Source organism: Carcharodon carcharias, chromosome 4 (assembly GCF_017639515.1).
Source record: "Carcharodon carcharias isolate sCarCar2 chromosome 4, sCarCar2.pri, whole genome shotgun sequence".
Classification (NCBI taxonomy): domain Eukaryota; kingdom Metazoa; phylum Chordata; class Chondrichthyes; order Lamniformes; family Lamnidae; genus Carcharodon; species Carcharodon carcharias.
In genome coordinates this window covers 119,055,761-119,075,085 of record NC_054470.1, presented here as the reverse complement: position 1 = coordinate 119,075,085, position 19,325 = coordinate 119,055,761, and the positions used below count along the sequence as shown (strand labels likewise).

At 44.0% G+C, this 19,325-nt stretch overlaps 1 protein-coding gene across 1 annotated transcript in view; it reads left to right on the top strand.

Annotated features, from left to right (window-relative positions):
• The window catches only part of LOC121276779 (histone H2A-like), a 35,878-nt gene extending 26,572 nt beyond the window's left edge, over window positions 1-9,306 (top strand). The window contains exons 2-3 of the mRNA XM_041185323.1: window positions 1,901-2,068; window positions 9,240-9,306. Of these exons, the coding sequence (XP_041041257.1) occupies window positions 1,901-2,068; window positions 9,240-9,306 (235 nt within the window). The remainder of the gene's footprint in view (window positions 1-1,900; window positions 2,069-9,239) is intronic.
• Window positions 9,307-19,325: the final 10,019 nt, after the last annotated feature.

The window sequence follows — 19,325 nt, the reverse complement described above, 5'->3', positions numbered from 1 at the left end:
GATTGGTCTCAATATATAGAACATCTTGCGTTCTTCTTTCAGGAAAAAAAAATCTCAGGGGAGGAAAAGAGGGGAGCATTTCTCCTAAGTATTTGTGGGAGCAAGACCTACAGTTTAATTCAAAGCTTAACAGCCCCCAGTGCCCCAGGTTCAAAGATTTTCAGTGAATTTGTAGACCTCCTTAAGGGACATTTTAAACCCAAGCCCTCAGTCACAATGCAAAAGTTGAGGTTCAATTCATGGAATAGAGCCCCGGGGGAGACAATTGTGGTGAAATTAAAATAAGTAACAGAATATTGTGATTTCGGTAAACCATGAATGACATGCTCAGAGATCGCTTAGTATGTGGCATGCAGAAAGACACTATTCAGCGAAGATTGCTGGCTGAAGTGAATCTTGATTTTAAGGAAGCGTTAGAAATAGCACTGGCAATGGAAAGTGCTGTAAGGGATTCACAAGCAATTCAAGGAGCGCAAAATGGTGCTGTTCTCCTAGTCAGGCAGGAATAGTCAGCCGAAAGTGGCACGCAAAGTCGGGACTCCGCCACGAAGCGGGAAACAGCCCCCACTAACCGAAAAATGGAAGGAAACAGCTTAGCAACTAAATGGAAAATAACATTCATCAACGTGAAAACAATCAGTCTTCTAGCGATTGGCAATTTAAAAAAGTAGAATGTTATGGCTATTTTTGTCACAGAAGTGGACACAATGAAACATTGCAAAGCGAGATTTAAACAGGCCTCCAAACAACAAATGAAATCCAATGAAGTCTATAGTGTAGAAGGGCCAGAAACAACCAATTTTAATACTTATTCATTATTCAACATGAAAGTTGGGAAAACAGAGCCAATATTTGTTACAATATAAATGAAGAGTAAAGCATTAAAATGGAAGTAGGCACGGGTGCTTCTACCACTGGAGTAGGGGTATATACTTTCAGATATTTAAATAAAGGTGATCAACAATTACATTTGGAACAAACATCTGCCAAGTTGATAACATACACAGGCGAAGAAATCCAAGTAAAAGGTATCACCAGATTAACTGTTCATTATCAAAACCAATCAGGACAACTACCAGTGATGGTATTAGAACGTAGAAGACCAAGCTTTCTAGGTCGAAATTGGTTGAGAGAAATTAACCTTGACTGGCCCTTGAGATTTTGATAAGAAGCTGGAAGAGATCGTGTCTTGGGAAAGGAATAAGCCAAGGTCAAGGCAAGAGCCTGGAGAGTCCAAGGACTGCAGCAGGATGAAAAAGAGCTGTGTAAACATTCAACAACCTGAAGAAATGAAGAGTGTCTTAAACAATGACATGGAAGGACAGCAGAAGAAACTCAAGGAGACTCTGCTGAATGACAGAATTCAAGATGAAGTGAGCAAACTTCACAAAGAAAAGGAAAACCTGTTGAAAGACCTTCACACACAACAAGGATCCCTCAGGTCAAAGTTTGTGCCTCTGAAAAATTGCGAAGAGAAACAGGAAGAATTTAACATCGCTCTGAACAAACTGAAGAACCAGTTGGCAGAGAAGATGCAGCAATGTTCAAGTCTCCAGGTGGAAGCCAACAGATACAAGAAGGAGACAGAAGAGCTGAAGAATCAGCTGAATGAAGGTAAAGAGGCTTTGAAAGCAAAAGTCGAAGAACTTTCCAAGATGTGAGTAGATAATGAAATCATGGGTAGCTAAACTACCAAAATAAGACAAGTTGAGATGTCACCTGAAATAAGTCTGGCTGACAGTGAAGTCAAAAAGAAGGATGAGAATAAATGCTGTGGTAGAAATAAGACACTCAGAAAGAAGATGCAGAATTACTGATAAGGCACCGACTTTTTAAAAGAAAAATCATACTGTATGGAATTCAGCATTGCTCAACGTCCTGATTTTGTGAATCATTCTAGAGCTCTGGATCAGAGGCAACACATGACTGTGCCATTTGTTCACCTGCAACTACCGGAATTACCATACACAGACGCTGGTCAAACACAAGTCAATCCAGCGATACATGTACCAGTTCGTAGCATTTGCTTACCCAAGAGTTCTGAAAATGCCGCTATCTTTTTACCAAGGTACCATCTCCACACAAGACTAAGCCTAATACTTCCCAATTTAGGGGAGAAGGTGGAGAAAAGTCAAAGGAACCAAAAAGCGACTCATGATTTGCGTAGTTGTGACAGACAATTTGCTCTTGGAGAAGCAGTATATGTAAAGGATTTTGGTGAAGGACCAAAGTGGTTACCTGGTAAAGTGAGTTATATGACGGGAGCATTGCCATACCATGTGGAAGTGGAGGGCCAGATCACCCATAAGCATGTGGATCATTTAAAAAAAAGGGAACTACCCCAAAAAAATGATGTTTCACCTGTAACCATTGCTGAACCAATGGTTGAAGACCACTGAAGTAGTCAAACCACTGAAGCTGCTCAACCAAGGACAGACCCTCTGTCGGAGTGGAAGATACTGAACTGCGTGTGCCTAATAAGGTACCTGATGTTAATGCGGTTCCAGAGAATGTGTTTCCTACAAATGAAGCTGAAGTTGTGGAGCTGCAACGTTCCACACGGATCAGGAAACCACCTGAAAGACTGAACTTGAAATTTCATGACCTTTGTAAATATTGTAATGTCATGAGATAAATATCCTTGTAAATACAAAATGTACTGAAAGTTAAAGGGGGAGGAATGTCATAATTATAGTTTTGGGAAATGTTGGACTATCTCTTTAAGAATAATCCTGTTTTGTAAGATCACATGATCTGCATAAACTAATGTGTTAACAGTGTGGGGAACCTCTCCAGGAGAGTTCCTTCTTCAATTATGGAGTTTGATGCACACACGTAGTTGCTGCAGCTGCCTTGTAAATAAAATTAAATGTTTCCACTAAGAAAAAATGCCTGAAGATCACCTCTATAACAGGCTGAAAGGCCTACTTCTGCTCCTATTTCTTATGTACCTCTGCTAGCTGACATTGCAACAGTTTCCTCTCCTCAGGCACTGGTTTTGTCCCTTTTAAGATGCCATCATCATCTAACCCTTTATCCCTCCATTCTTGCAAACTCTCCTTCATTTCCAAAATTCTCAAACATGTTGGTGCTTCCCAGACCTGAATCCATCACCACACAGCTCTGGGTTTGAAGCCTCCCCCATCAGGCTTCTGGCTCTGCCACAGCTTGATAATATTTATAACCCATTTCATGAATGACATTCTGTAGCTATGTCCTTGGAGAATTATTCCTTTCTCATTTCCACAATGTTCTCACAGTCTTTGACATGTTTCCCACATCGCGATCCTCCAGTGATTCTTCTTCATTGTCCAGCTCAGTGAGATTACTCTTTTACTGTTCATTCTTATCTGTCTGATCACAGCCACAGTATTTCTATCATTGGTTTCTCATCCCACCTCTGTACCATCATGTCAGAAGTTCCCTCAACGATCTATCCTCGAATTTTTTTGCCTTCTTCACATGCTTTGATTCTTGGCAGCATTATCCACAGATATTCAGTCAGCTTCCCCATGCATAATGACAACACCCAGATCTACATCTCCCACATCTCTCTCGACCCTCCCATTTCCTCCATGCTGTCAGATTCCTGGTCTAACATCCAGCTTCATATGTGGCACAATTTTCTCCAGCTGAGTATCAGTAAGGCCAAAGGCAATGTGGTCCCAGCCACAAATCATTGCCATTGACTCCATCTCCCTCCGCAGACCCTCTCAGGGTGAGCCAGACTCTTAACAATCTTGGCTTCTTGTTTGTCCAGGAGCTGAGTGTCTGACCCTACATCTCTCTCTATCATGAAGACTGCCCAGTCTCACCTCCATAATATTGTTCACCTCTACTGCTACCTCCAATCTCCTGCTGAAACCTTCATCCATGCCTTTGTTCCCTCCAAACTCAACTATTCCAATGTTCTTCTGGCTGTCCTCCCAACCTGCAGCCACTCTGTAGTCCTCTGCTCAAACCTTTGTTGTTTATATTGTATTTCCCAATTGTGGCTTAACTACATTGGCCCCAAACACCAACATCTCAAACATAAAATTCTCATCCTCAACTTAAATCCTTTTATGACCTTGTCACTATCTATCTCTCAAACCTTCTCCAACCCTACAACTGACACTCCCAAGCTTTTATTTTCTTTTTCTTGTACACCAACATCTGTCCACATCTACAAGGCACAAGACAGGAGTGTGATGGAATACTCTCCACTTGCCTCAATGAGTGCAGCTCCAACAACAATCAAGAAGCTCAATACCATCCAGGACAAAGTAGCCCACTTGATTGGCACCCCATCCACTACCTTAAACATTCACTCTGTCCACCAATGCACAGTGGCAGCAGTGTGTACCATCTACAAGATGAACTGCAGTATCTCACCAAAGCCCCTTCAACAACACCTTCCAATCCTGTGACTTCTATGGCCTAGAAGCACAAGGGCAGCAGGTGCATGGGAACACCACCACCTGCAACTACCCCTCCAGGCCACACACCATCCTGACTTGGAAAACTATGACCGCTCCTTCACTGTTGCTGGGTCAGAACACCTTCTCTAACAGTACTGTGGGTGTACTTACACCACACGAACATCAGCGGTTCAAGAAGGCAGGTCATCACCACTTTCTCAAGGGCAATTAGTTTTGGGCAATAAATGTTGGCAATGCTCACACCCCATGAACAAATAAATTAAAAAAAATCTTCCCCTCCCTTTGCCTCACCATTGGATCCATGCTCCCAGCCATCTAGACCCCACATTCTGCAATTTGCTCCCTAAAATCATTTGTCCTCTTCACCCTTAACCCCCTCCTTAAAACCATCTGATCATCCTTCCCCACATCTCATTCTTTAGGTCATTAATCATTCCCCCATATTCCCATTACATCCATGTGGCATTGGGGCATTTGCCATTTAATGTTAAAGTCGCTACACAAATGCAATTTTTTGATTTTATGTTGTTGTAATGTTAAGATAAAGTCATGTTCAATGACAGAATCAGAGCTATAGCTCTCATGCACAAGGGAAAAAGCAACTGTTATGAAGAAGTGTAACGCTTGCTGGGACATGTTCCCAGAAAACTCCTGTGTGAACCTAAGGACAAATTCTGCAGCTATCAAATCACAATTATTGGAAAACAGCAGCTGGTCGAAGACAGGACAATCCATTGGAATTGTCTCACTGCCTCCCCCACTTACCACTGACTGACATGCACTGTCTATCCCCCTGCAAGCTCTTGCTCTGCCTCACAGTATGTTATGATAGTTCATATTCCATCTCATGATCTGCTTTAATGAAAAGGATCCTGTGTTCCACTTAACACATCTACACACAAAGCAGAGAGCACGTATAACACTGATATGCATTTTATTGAATCTTAACTAAATCTTTGTGTTGGATATTTCAATTTCCCCTTCTTTTGCCCTGTATGTTTTTCCTGTTACTATAAGATGAATTCCTGCATAATATTATAAGACAGAAAATCTATTTTCATAAGTTTTAAGTTTTATAAATCACAAAAGACGTTGAAAGTGTGCACACACACCAGTCAATTTTTGAAAGGTTGTCTCAGCGTGAACCCTCTCTAACATTGCTGCCTGCAGAAGAAAAGAACAATAACAAAATCTTGCATTCACATAGCACTTTTACCAAAGTACAACATGCCAAAGCACTTATTCTGAGTGTTATGGAACAAAATTTAACATCAAGCCACCAGAGAAGAAGTAGGGCAGGTGACCTAAAGCTTGATCAAAGAGGTAGGATTTAAGGTGCACCTTAAAGGAGGTAAAGGAGGCAGAGAGGTTTAGGGAGGGAATTACATAGCTTAGGGTCTGGGCAGCTGAAGGAATGGCTGCCAATGGTTAGACAATTAAAATTGAGCATGGTCAGAGGTCAGAATTGAAGAAATGCAGAGATCTCAGAGGGTTAGAGAAGGTCTTTACGTGTATTTTTTTGCGATATGTGGGCCAGTGATTCCAGATGTGTGTGTGTCCAGTGCAGTCTGCAGCAGCCTCAAAGTATGCTTACCATCTTCACTGTGAAGATATCTTCTTTAATAAACAGATGTTCCTGCATTCTCCAGCAGTACCAAGTCCAGTAAGCCTTTATTAGATTGTCAACAGATGACTTGTTACAAATATCTAGTTTATGGTTAACTTTAATATTTTAGAGGTAATTTTTAGTTCTGGGAAGATTAAAATTAACTATAGAAAATGGGATAAATATAATTAAATCAGCTTGAAGTTCATTACATTTAAAAAGGTTGGAGCCATGTTGACTTAAGTGGGTAACAGCTAGAAAGGTAAGCTCCTAAAACAGCAGGTGAGCCTACTTAGCTGGAGAACTGGAGGTATGATATCAATACTGCTTACAAAGAAGTGCTGTCCAGATAGATGTTTTGTTTTGGGAGTTAGAGCTAAATGAGTTTAAAAGCATTCAATGAATCCTGAGAAGGTATGTTGTCATAGAGATGGGTGGAGCTTAAGAAGGTTCTCTGGTTTCAATTTATCTGTGTGTTTTCTGGGAGAGGGTGTTGGTAGCAGTTTGGACCTCATGTGGTTTACAGCTCACAAGAAGCCCTGGGAGCTGTTAGCAGGCTCCAGGCAGTTAGGGCTCTGAGAAATCCTGGGAGCCATTTATAGCTTGGTGCTGGATTTCAGAGAAACCCAGGGGCAGTGACAGCTGAGCGAAGCTAGCGACCTGTGAAAGAGTTGCAAGTGTGAGAGTAATTAGAGGCAGGAATGCTGCTTTGTTAATCCCACAGAATGCATTCTCAGGAGAAGAAATTGAACCACTGGGAGGTGAGTTGTCATTGAGGCAATCTGAGTTGGAGTGGATTTTGAGGGAATCCATAGACGATGGGCTGAATCATCTGAGATTTGCACTAAGTGCATTAGCAAGCAGGAAAGAGGATGTTTTACCCACTGGCCACAATGGCGACTTTTCGCGCTATATTGTCTCATTCCCACCTCATTAATTATGCAGCCACAGGAAACATGCTGTCTCACTGGTGGGCGGCCTCCAATTTGTCTGCCACGCCGTTACCTCACAGCTTCCTCACACAGAGTGCCATATTTAAACTGCAGCCCCACGCACGCTTCTCAATGCCTACAGCCCAGGACTGCTCCAGTGAAGAGATGGCCCCAAAAGCCAAGAAGAGTACAGCCCCCTGATTCAGTGACACATCCTTAGGATGCATTCTGGATGCCATGGAGGCCTCTGTGATGTCCTCTATCCCTGCTCTGGCCACAGGAGGCCCATCAGCCTCACCACTCCAGCTTGGGAGGCGGTGGCAGTGGTGGTCAATATAAATGCTGCACACAAGAGGTCAGGCATCCAGTGCAGAAAAGGGATGTATGATCTCATCTGTGCCGCTAGGGTAAGTCAACCATCTTATCACTCTAAACTCACACACTCACAAACCCATCACATATTCACTGGCATCTCACTCACTGCCAGCTTAAGGGACATCACCACTCACTTCTCACACACACCCTCACATCTCCATCTGGCCTCATCTCCTCTGATGGCTGCCTCCTCAGCCCTCACTCTCTTGAGGCCACTTGCACATGTCCCCACACACACCCTGGGATAGCCTCCTTCCCCAGTACAGCTCTCAATCTGCCGCCTCTTCCCCTACCTGAGGCCACTTCTCCCCCTTCCCCGAGCAAGTCCTAGCTCTGCAGCCTTTGAAAAGCCACCCCCTCCTTATGGCTGGTCTGGTAGGTAGAGAGCTACCCGTGATCTCCTCTAAAAGTGATGTGTTGCTGTCTGTGAAGCCTGGTGCTGATGACTGTGAGTGCTGCCCAAAGCAAGGTAGGCAAACAAACCTCGAAGTCCTGAGCAAAATACAGCTCACCAGGTGCACATTGCTTATGTACAATTCTGAAGCACACTGGCGTGCAATCACACGATGTGCCCAGATGATCCAGCATGAGGAGATGATTCCGGCGAGAGGGATTAGTAATGAGATGCTAAAGTATTGAAATTAGATTCCTGATGTATGGCGGTGGGAAATGCAGCCCGCCATTGATGGGTGGAGTGGACGATTGCAAACTGGTCTCATGACGCATGAAACTGATTTATGGTCTTCTTGCCATATTGTGCCACCCCCCCCCACCACCCCCCCCGGCCCCTCCACTAACACTGCGCACCCACCAGGACGCCGGATTCTAATGGAGCCAGGAAATTCCAGCCTATACCTTAGAAAATAACGAGTAACTCCCTCATGCGAGAGATGGAGTTAAATGAGATTTTGTGACTCACAGTGGCTACTGACATCTGGGTGGGTTGCTGAGAAATCCATGGAGTCTGTCTTGGTCGCATCTGCCATTTCAAATGCAGTGTGGTGTACTAAACCACAGTTTGCCTATTAATTCATATTTACCTCATACTAATTCTGAATGTTAGCCTATTAGATAGCTATTGTAAATTGTTATACTTTTCTGACTTTAGATAGTAAAGTTTATTTTGTTTGTTTAAAACTGTGGAACCTTATGGCTTTATTCTCCCAGTGAGTAACTGGGATTTCAAACTTTATCAATGTTAAACAAAGTGCTACTGGTCGCTAACTGGATGGTAGGAAGTGAGAATCAGAAGTATAAGGTGTTGGTTCTGGTAAAGCTTGAAGCTCATATTAAAACAGGTGAGGACTAAAAGGCAATGCTGTGCTGACTAGCATCTAGGCTGCATCCTCTCTAAGGAAAAATAAACTTGTGCATAAGCCACAACCTGACCCAAGTGAGGGCGTAGCCTATATGAGAATTGCTATTGTTTTGTCTCAGAGTAAGACAAAAGTTTGAGATGCATTTCCTGTGCGTGGTGGTGTCAATATGGTAAATACTAGAAATGAAAGCAGATGATAAAGAAAGCTGGAAGGATAGACTCATGGTCATGAAATTGGAAGGAAGTGATGGCTGTAAATATATTGTAGCCCTCTGGTTGAATTATGGGGAAGCAGCAATTATGTGAGTTGGTACACTCTGTTATTTATTTATACAAAGGGACAGGATAAGCTTATGGTGTCAGATAATAATCAGTCTTTAGGCTTGCCAAGTACAATAGATGATCACACTTGTAACCTCATGAGTTGAGTGCGAGATCATTGTTCCCAGAACAGGGACCGTAGTCTTGTAGCTCCTTCAATTCTTAGCCACATTAGTAACTACTGTATTGTATCCCAAAAAGCAGATAGCGATGGCAGTACGATGGTAGCATGTGTTTTCGTAACTGCAATTTCCTCTATGCTTTAGGAAAATGTCAAGTGGAGCTCGGCAGGAGGTGACATCAGAGGATAAAATCCTCTCCAGGTTATTCTGATAACCTGGCTGGCTGATTAAAGGGAAGCTCTCTCACAGAGCATGGGGCATTTAGCCAGTCCAGTGCAAACGCATCTACAGCAAGTGTTTGTGGCTCGAGAAATTTCAGCTCAGAGTCATTGGGGAGGAGGAGGAATATTGCCTGGATATGTTGTACCAGGAGGCATTCATGTGTCTTATTACAGAGTCTTCTGATTTGGTCAATGGTCAGGGACAGGAGAGTGTGACTGCAAGTGAGGCTCATAAGGGGACCTAGAGGGCAGGATTGCAGGAGCATCAGTCTTTGCTTTTGTCCAACGGGTTTGATGTTCTTTCAGCTAGTTTAGATGGGAGTGGGAGCTGGAGGATGGATGAGCTGACTGACCAATGCGCCTTGGTAGAAGAACCATTCAAATGGGGGAGCAAAAAGGAATGTAATGGTAGTAGGGGACAGTATAGTGAGGAGGATTGACATGGTTCTCTGCAACAAAGAGCGAGAGTGCAGAACGCTGTGTTGCCTGCCCAGTGCCAAGGTTCATGACATTTACTCAAGGCTGGAGAGGAACTTGCAGTGGGAGGGGGAGGATCCAGTCGTCATGGTCCATGTAGGTGCCAATGACATAGGTAGAACTAGGAAAGAGGCACTGCATAGTCATTATGAGGAACTCGGCATCAAATTAAGAAGCAGAAACTCCAAGGTAATAATCTCTGGATTATTACCTGAGCTACGTGCAAATTGGCATAGGGCAAGTAAGATTAGAGAAATTAATGTGTGGCTGAAAGACTGGCAAGGGAGAAGTGGGTTCCAGTTTATGGGCCACTGGCACCAGTATTGGGGAAAGTGGGGACTGTGCCATTGGGATGGTCTATACCTGAACTGTACTGAGACCGGTGTTCTAGGGAAGTAGGGTGGGTTTTAAACTAAACAGCGTGGGCAAGGGATCAAATTTGGGAAGATTTGGTAGATCATAGGAGCAAGGCAAGAGAGAAGGTATTAATATGGGAAATGATAAACAGGCTGTGACAGGAAGGGATGGAGAGTACTTCAAGAGGTAATGCTAGAGGTTACAAAAATAATGAAAAGACAAAACTAAATGCTCTGTATCTCAATGCAGTTAACATTCATAACAAAACAGATGAACTGAGAGCACAAATAAAAATAAAGAAGTATGATCTGATTGCCATGACAGATATATGGTTGCAGGCTGACATAAATTGAGACCTGAATATTGAAAGATATATGATATTTAGGAAGGACAGGAAACTAGGAAAAGGCTGAGGGGTGGCTCTGTTAATCGATGATGGTATTAGCACAATAGAGAGGGATAAGCTCAGGAAACCAGGATGTAGAAGCGGTTTGGGTAGAGATGAGAAATGATAAAGGCAAGAAGTCACTTGTGGGAATGGCATACAGGCCTCCTGATTGGAACCATGTGGTAGTGCAGAGTATAAAGGAAGAAATAATAGGAGCTTGTCAGAAAGGAATGGTGATAATCATGGGGGATTTTAACAATATTAAAAGAAGAGAAAAAAAATTCCCTTATATGTCCCCTCATATGACAATGTCACGTGAGTTGGGACATGTTCATAATTTCCAAAAAAACTTTATTAAATTGTTTAAAACCCTACATGAAGCCTCATCCCGCCCATGGATGAGGTTTCATGTTTTTTCTAATTCCCGCCGGGGCTCCTGGCCTGCCCACCAACCTTAAGGTTGGACGGGCAGGTCCACTAATTACTTTAATTGCTCTGTCAATGGCCTAAGTTGGCCATTGACAGGTCGGCGGGCCTGCAGCTGATTTTGCTGTGCCCCCACCTTCCTGAAAATTTAAATGGGGCAGGATGACATTGGGAGTTCCTCCTGACATCACTGCGCATCATTTTATGCACGCCAGTGGGCTCAGCCCCCACTCACCGACGGTAAAATCCTGCCCATAGAATGTTTTAAGGATAGTTTCTTCGAACAGCACATTCTGGAACCTACCAGAGGACGGGCTATACTAGACATGGTATTGTACGATGAGGCAGAACTAATTAATGATCTCATAGTGAAGGTGCCCCGAGCTAGCTGTAATCATAATATAATTGAATTTTATATTCAGTTTCAGGGAGGGAAGAGTTGATCCAAGACTAGTGTTTTAAACTTAAATAAGGGCACTTATGAAGACATGAAAGCAGAACTAGCTAAAGTTAACTGGTAAATGAGGTTAAGGGATAGGTCAATGGAGATGAATGGCAGACATTTAAAGGGATATTTCAGAATACTCAGATGGACTTCATCCTAGGGTCTTAAAAGAAGTGGCTAGTGGGATAGTTGATGCGTTGGTTTTAATTTTCCAAAATTCACTAGATTCAGGGAAGGTTCCATTAGATTGGAAAACACAAATGTAATTCCTTTATTCAAAAAGGGAGGGAGACAGAAAGCAGGAAACTACAGGCCAGATAACAACATCTGTCGTAGGGAAAATGTTAGAAGCTGTTATTAAAGACATTGTAGTAGGGCACTTAGAAATATTCAAGGCAATCAGGCAGAGTCAACATGGTTTTGTGAAAGGGAAACCAGGTTTAACCAATTTATTAGAGTTCTTTGAACAATGACATGTGCAGTGACATGTAAAGGGGATGTACTGTACTTAGATGTTCAGAAGTCATTTGATAAGGTGCCACATCAAAGGTTATTGCAGAAAATTAAAGCTCAAGGTGTTGGAGGTAACATATTGGCATGAATAGAAGATTTGTTGGCTAACAGGGAGCAGAGAGTAGGCATATATGGGTCTTTTCCAGGTTGGAAAGATATAACGAATGGTGTGCCACAGGGATCAGTGCTGGGGCCTCAATTTTTTGCAATTTATATAAATGACTTGGATGAAGGGACTGAAGGAATGGTTGCTAAATTTGCTGAATGACACAAACATAGGTAGGAAAGTAAATTGTGAAGAGGAAATAAGGAGGCTACAAAGTCACATAGATAGGCAAATGAGTGGACAAAGATTTGGCAAATGGAGTATAATGTGGGCAAATATGAAACTTTCTATTTTGGCAGGAAGAATAAAAAGGCATATTATGTAAATGGTGAGAGATTGCAGAGTTCTGAGATTCAGAGGGATCTGGATGTTCTAGTGCATGAATCACAAAAGGCTAGTATGGAGGTACAGCAAGTAATTAGGAAAGCTAATGTAATGTTATCAATTGTTGCGAGGGGAATTGAATATAAAAGTAGGGAGGCTATGTTTGAGTTGTACAGGGCACTGGTGAGATCACATCAGGAGAACTGAGTACAGTATTGGTCTCTTTATTTAAGGAGGGATGTAAATGCATTGGAAGCAGTTCAGAGAAGGTTTACTAGATTGATAACAGGAATGGGTGAGTTGTCTTATGAGGAAAGGTTGGACAGACTAGGCTTGTATCCACTGGAGTTTAGAAGAGTAAGAGGCAACTTGATTGAAACCTTTAAGATCCTGAGGGGTCATTGACAGGGTAGAGAAAATGTTTCCTCTTGTGGGAGAACCTAGAACTAGGTGTCACTGTTTAAAAATGAGGGGTTGTCTGTTTAAGTCAGAGATGAAGAGAATTTTTTTCTCTGAGGGTAGTGAGTCTTTGGAACTCTCTTCCTCAAAAGGCAGTGGAAACGGGGTCTTTGAATATTTTTAAGGCAGAAGTAGATAGATTCTTGATAAACAAGGGGGTGAATAATTATCGGGGGTAGGTAATCATATCAGCCACAATCTTATTGAACGGTAGAGCAGGCTCAAGGGGCCAAGTGGCCTACTCCTGATCCTAATTCGTACGCTCCTATGTTCATATTACTTTGAAATCTCACCACTTTTGGATGTCAATGTCTCAATCTGAAGGGAGGCAGAAGTGGCTGGGATGGGCAGGGGGACAGTGAGAGAACATCGCTGCCAATTCCTCAAATTCATTGTCCCAGGAGAGACTGAAATTAGGTGGTAAAATAGAGGAAAATCAAGCCTTACTGTCAGCCTCAAACACAAGTGATGGCCCCTGGGGGGAGGGGAGGGATGCTGAAGATACTAGAGGGTATTCAGAATCCGTGGAATTGCAGTCCAGTCTGAAGCAATGTTTTCAATTGGAAGTAGATAATATTGGGAAAGGGAAGAAATGGTTAAAATACCTTAAAAGTCGGGAGTTTCATCCTTAAAATAAATAAGGGGAAGAGAAATCAGATATTTCATATGGGGCTGTTGTTCAGATGTAGCTTGAACAGTGTTATCTGTTCCAGCTTAAATAAACAAAAGCCATGGTGACAGATGTGTATTTTGCTGATGAGCACTGGGCACTCACTGCGAATCCCAACTGCAACTCCAGCCTCTAATCAATTGCAGCCTCTTCACAACACAAGAAAGCACTGGAAAAACAAAGCAGACCCTGGCGTGTGTGAACTGTGGATCAACTGCTAAAGTAGTGCCAGAACACAGAGCATGTGTCGATTCGCTGCATTCTGTGACCAATAAATGGCAGATTCTTCAGAGCAAACAAAATTCAGTTTCCTGCGATGACAACTCTGGAGGACACTCGCTGCCTTTTTCATCAACTGTAAAATAGTGAAGAACACCAAGACCACAAAAAACTCTGTTTACCCCCACCCCTCATCATGTTGCTTATCGTCATTAACACTGGGGTATGGCAGGGCTCAGTACACTTGGAAAATTAATGCATGTAATGGCTACTGTATGTTTAATACGGCTCGCTAGTGGTAACATTCCATGATCAGCAGTCAGTATTACCACACTAAACAATTCCAGCACACTGTCTTTTTACAGTATCTGCTGCCGTGGGGAGAATAAAGGTTTAGGACAAAAGCAGATGTGTCAGTGTTCACCCAAAGAAAAAATAAATTACACTCATATACATTAGGCATTCAAACAATTTCCATGTAATGGAATTCTATCTACCACATGCTCCCTACATTAGAGCTTCAGTGTGACTCAGTTTAGTACAGAATCTGAATCAATTCATTTCCTGAAAGATTAAAAACCAACCTGATTCCATTTCTAAATTAGCTGATGTGGATGACCCTGTCCACATTATTATTCCTCGTCCTGTTGCAGCACTAAAGCACAGCTTTGGGACTAATGCTGTGTGTAAATTGATGAAACCAATTGAGCGAAGGAAAAAGCACCGCCAATATATTTATGAAGAGCTGGGGATGGGCAGGATATGTTTTGCTGCTATTTCATTCCACAAAATGATGGAATTGACAGCACAGAAACGGACCATTTGTCCCAATCGGCCCATGCCATTGTATAGCCTCCGCACTCGCATTCCTACTTTACCCAATCCTATTGGTATATGGAGTTTTGGAACAGTTACTGGGTTGGGTTACAGAGCACATCAAAGACCATCATCAGTGCTGGGGCCACAATTATTTACAATATGTATTAATGATTTGGATGAGGGAAGTGAATGTACTATCGCCAAGTTTGCAGATGGGAGTGGAAATGGGAGGGCAAGTGGTGAGAATGAGACAAAGAGTCTGCAGAGGGTTATAGGCAGGGTATGAGGCAGGCAGTTTATAATTGAAATGAAATCAGGTGCACACTACTTATACACACAGCTAGGGGTGAGGAGAGAACATTTTTTTTATTCATTCATGGGATGCGGGCATCACTGGCTGGACTAGCATTTATTGCCCATCCCTAGTTGCCCTTGAGAAGGTGGTGATGAGCTGTCTCCTTGAACTGCTACAGTCCATGTGGTGTAGGTATATCCGCAGTGCTGTTAAGGAGGGAGTTCCAGGATTTTGACCCAGCGACAGTGAAGGAACGGTGACATATTTCCAAGTCAAGATGGTGAGTGGCTTGGAAGGGAACTTCCAGGTGGTGGTGTTCCCATGTGTCTGCTGCCCTTGTCCTGCTAAATGGTAGAGGTCGTGGGTTTGGTAGGTGCTGCCTAAGGAGCCTGTGATGCCCTGCTTTTTGTGCCCAGGATATACCTGGGCAATTTTTCACAAAGCCGGGTAGATGCCAGTGCTGTTGCTGTAATGGAACAGCTTAGCTAGGGGCGTGGCAAGATCTGGAGCACAAGTCTTCAGTACTATTGGCAGAATATTGTCAGGACCCATAGCCTTTGCAGTGTCCAGTGCCTTCAGCCGTTTCTCGATATCTTGTGGAATGAATTGAATTGGCTGAAGACTGGCATTTGTGATGCTGGGATCTCCGGAGGAGGCCGAGATGGATCATCCACTTGGCACTTTTGTCTGAAGATTGTTGCAAATGCTGCAGCCTTATCTTTTGCACTGATGTGCTGGGCTCCTCCATCATTGAGGATGGGGATATTTGTGGAGCCTCCTCCTCCAGTGAGTTGTTTAATTGTCCATCACCATTCACAACAGGATGTGGCAGGACTGCAGAGCTTAGATCTGGTCTGTTGGTTGTGGAATTGCTTACCTCTGTCTAACGCTTACTGCTTATGCTGTTTGGCATACAAGTAGTTCTGTGTTATGACTACACCAGGTTGACACCTCATTTTTAGGCATGCCCTCCCTATACTTTTCATTGAACCAGGGTTGATCCCTTGGTTTGGTGGTAATGGTAGAGTGAGGGATATGCCAGATCATAAGGGTACAAATTGTGTTCGAGTACAATTCTGCTGCTGCTAATGGCCCACAGCACCTCATGGTTGCCCCTTCTTAAGTTGCTAGATCTGTTTGAAATCTATCCCAGTTAGCATGGTGCTACACGATGGAGGATTTCCTCAATGTGAGGACAGGATTTCATCTCCACAAGGACTGTGTGGCTGTGTGGTGGTCACTTCTACTGCTACTGTCATGGACCGATGAACATGCGGCAGGCAGGGTAGTGAGGATGAAGCCAAGTATATTTTTCCCTCTTGTTGATTCCCTCACCACCTGCTGCTGACCCAATCTAGCAGCTATGTCCTTTAGGACTCGGCCAGTTCAGCCTATACTGATGCTACTGAGCCACTTTTGGTTGTGGACATTGAAGTCCCCCACCTAGAATACATTTTGTACCCTTGTCACCCTCAGTGCTTCCTCCAAGTAGTGTTCAATATGGAGGAGCACTGATTCATCAGCTGAGGGAGGGCGGGACGTGGTAATCAGCAGGAGATTTCCTTGCCCATGTTTGACCTGATACCATGAGACTTCGTGGGGTCTGGAGTCGATGTTGAGGACTCCCAGGGCAACTCCCTCCCAACTGTATACCTCTGTGCCGCCACATCTGCTGGGTCTGTCCTGTCGGTGGGATAGGACATACCCAGGGATGATGATGGTGGTGTCTGGGACATTATCTGTAAGATATAATTCTGTGAGGATGACTATGTCAGGCTGTTGCTTGACTAGTCAGTGAGACAGCTCTCCCAATTTTGGCACGAGCTCCCAGATGTTAGCAAGGAGGGCTTTGCAGGGTCGACAGGGCTGATGTTGCCATTGCCATTGCCATTGTCATTGCCGGTGCCTGGTCGATGCCGGGTGGTTCATTCCTTATTGACTTTCTCTCCATTTGATACAACTGAGTGGCTTAGCAGGGGACAGTGAAGAGTCAATCACAATGCTGTGATTTATAAAGTATCAGTGAACTAGGTGGATTTTTTACAACAATTGTTTCATCATTAGACTTTTAATTCCATATTTTTTATTGAATTCAAATTTCACCATTACCCATTACCCTGGATCTTTGGATTGCTAGTCCAGTGACATTACCACTGCACCACCGCCTCCTGCTTTGGCTCCTTTCACAGCTATAGAATGCCGAAATAAAGTATTTCTGTAGCGTAGTCTCTGTTATAATATTGGAAACACAGCAACCAATTTTTGCACAGCAAGATCCCACACAAAGCAATGCGACAATGACCAGATAATCTGATTTATGTGTTAATATTGACCAGAGCCACAGGAAGAATTCCCTGCTCTCTTTTTCACACAAGTGCCATTAGACCTCTAAATCCATATTAGAGGGGAAAGCGGTGCTTGGTTTAATGTCTCATCCAAAAAAAGGCACCTGAAACAATGCAGCCCTCCCTCCAGCAGCACAGTGCTCCCACAGTACTGCCCCTCTGACAGTACAGCACTCCCTCAGTACTGACCCTCTGACAGTACAGCACTCCCTCAGTACTGACCCTCCGACAGTGCAGCACTCCCTCAGTACTGACTCTCCGGCAATTCAGTGCTCCCTTCATCAGGGCCCTATGACAGTGCACTAGCCCCTCAGTGCTGCATGAGGGATGTCAGCCTGAATTTTGTGTTCACATTCCTGGAGTCAGCCTTGACAGCACAACAATGGTTCAAAGGTGAGAGGGATCTACTCCCAGGATACTCACGTTGCATTTATAGTACCACATTTCAATCGACTTTGGCAGGAGCCTGGTGATATCGTTGCTTTGGCACTGGTGCTTTGAGTGGCAATGAAGTATGACCTGGAGAGACTCCCTGCACGGCACAGTGCCTCCAGTAACACTATTGCCAGCTCCATCCAGTTGTTAGTTTTTCGAGTCACTGGTGTTGGGAGTGGTGCGCTAACATCCACTCAGCAATGTAAACAGCATTCGTTCCAAGACACCAGCAGCCAATATAAACAGACCACTTCTATTTGAAGTACGTTTGTGTAATAAAAATGCTGCACTAGATTTTGCCTTTTGCTATTTCATTCTGAATATTTTTAACATAGAAATAGAAATTACATGTGTCAACTACAGCTGAGTGGGTAGCAATCTTACCTCGGAGCTCGAAGGTTTGTGGGTTCAAATCTTATTCCAGAGATTTAAATCCAGGTTGATGACCCCAGTGAAGTACAGAGAGGGGGAGTGCTGCACTGTCAGAGAACTCAAAACTGAGGGAGCACTGCACTGTCAGAGAGTCAGTACTGAGGGAGTGCTGCACTGTCAGAGAAGTCATGACTGGGAGTGCTGCACTGTCAGAGAATCAGTACTGAAGGAGGGTGGCTCTGTCAGAGGGTCAGAACTGAGGGAGTGCTGCAATGTTGGAGGGTCAGTATTGAGGTAATGCTGCGCTGTCAGAAGGTCAGTACTAAGGGTGCACTGCACTGTTGGAGCATCAGTACTGAAGGAATGCTGCACTGTCAGAGGACCAGTATTGAGTGAGTGCTGCGCTGTCAGATGGCCAGTGCTGAGGGAGTGCTGCACTGTCGGAGGATCAGTACTGAGGGAGTGCTGTGCCATTACAGGAGTAATACTGAGGGATTACTATACTTTCAGAGGGGGCAGAGTCCTGCACAGTTGGAAGGACAGTGCTAAGAGTGCTGTGCTGTTGGAAGGGCAGAACAGAGGGAGGGATGCACCAACAGAGGAGCAGTACTGAAGGAATGCTGCCCTGTTTGAGGGGCAATACTGAAAGAGCGCTGCACTGTCGAAGGCAGCAGTACTGGGGGAGCGCTGCACAGTCAAAAGGGTCGTACAAGGAGTGTTGTTATTTCAGAATGGTAGTACATGGGGACCACTGAACTGGCAGAGGGACAGTACTGAGTGCTACACAATCAAAGGATCAGTACCATAGGAGTGCCACATTCTGGGAGGGGAAGTACTAAGGGAGCGCTGTACTGTCAAAAAGGCTATACAGAGGGAGTGTTATGCTGTTGATGGGGCAGCACTCAGCATGTTCTGCACTATAAGAGGAGGCAGTAGTAAGGGAGTGCTACACAGTCGGAGGATCAATATTGAGGGAATACTGCATTGTAGGAGGGTGCAGTACTGACAGAGTGCTGCACTGCCAGATGCATAGTACTGAGGGAGCACAGTACTATAGGAGAGGCATTACAGAGGGAGAACTGCACTGTCAAAAGGGCAGTACAAAGCGGGTGCAAAACTACCCATGGAGAAGTGATGAGTGCAACACTGTTGAGGGGCAGTACAGAGGGTGCACTGCATCGTTAGAGAGGAAGTACTGACTTAGTGACACGTTGTCAGAAGGGTAATACAGAGGTAATAGTGGACTGTTCGAGAGACATTGCTGAGGATGTACTGCACTACTGAAGGGGCAGTAACTAGGGAGTGCTGTTCTGTCAGAAGGGCAGTACTGTGGGAGTGTTGTCCTGTCAGATATGCTGC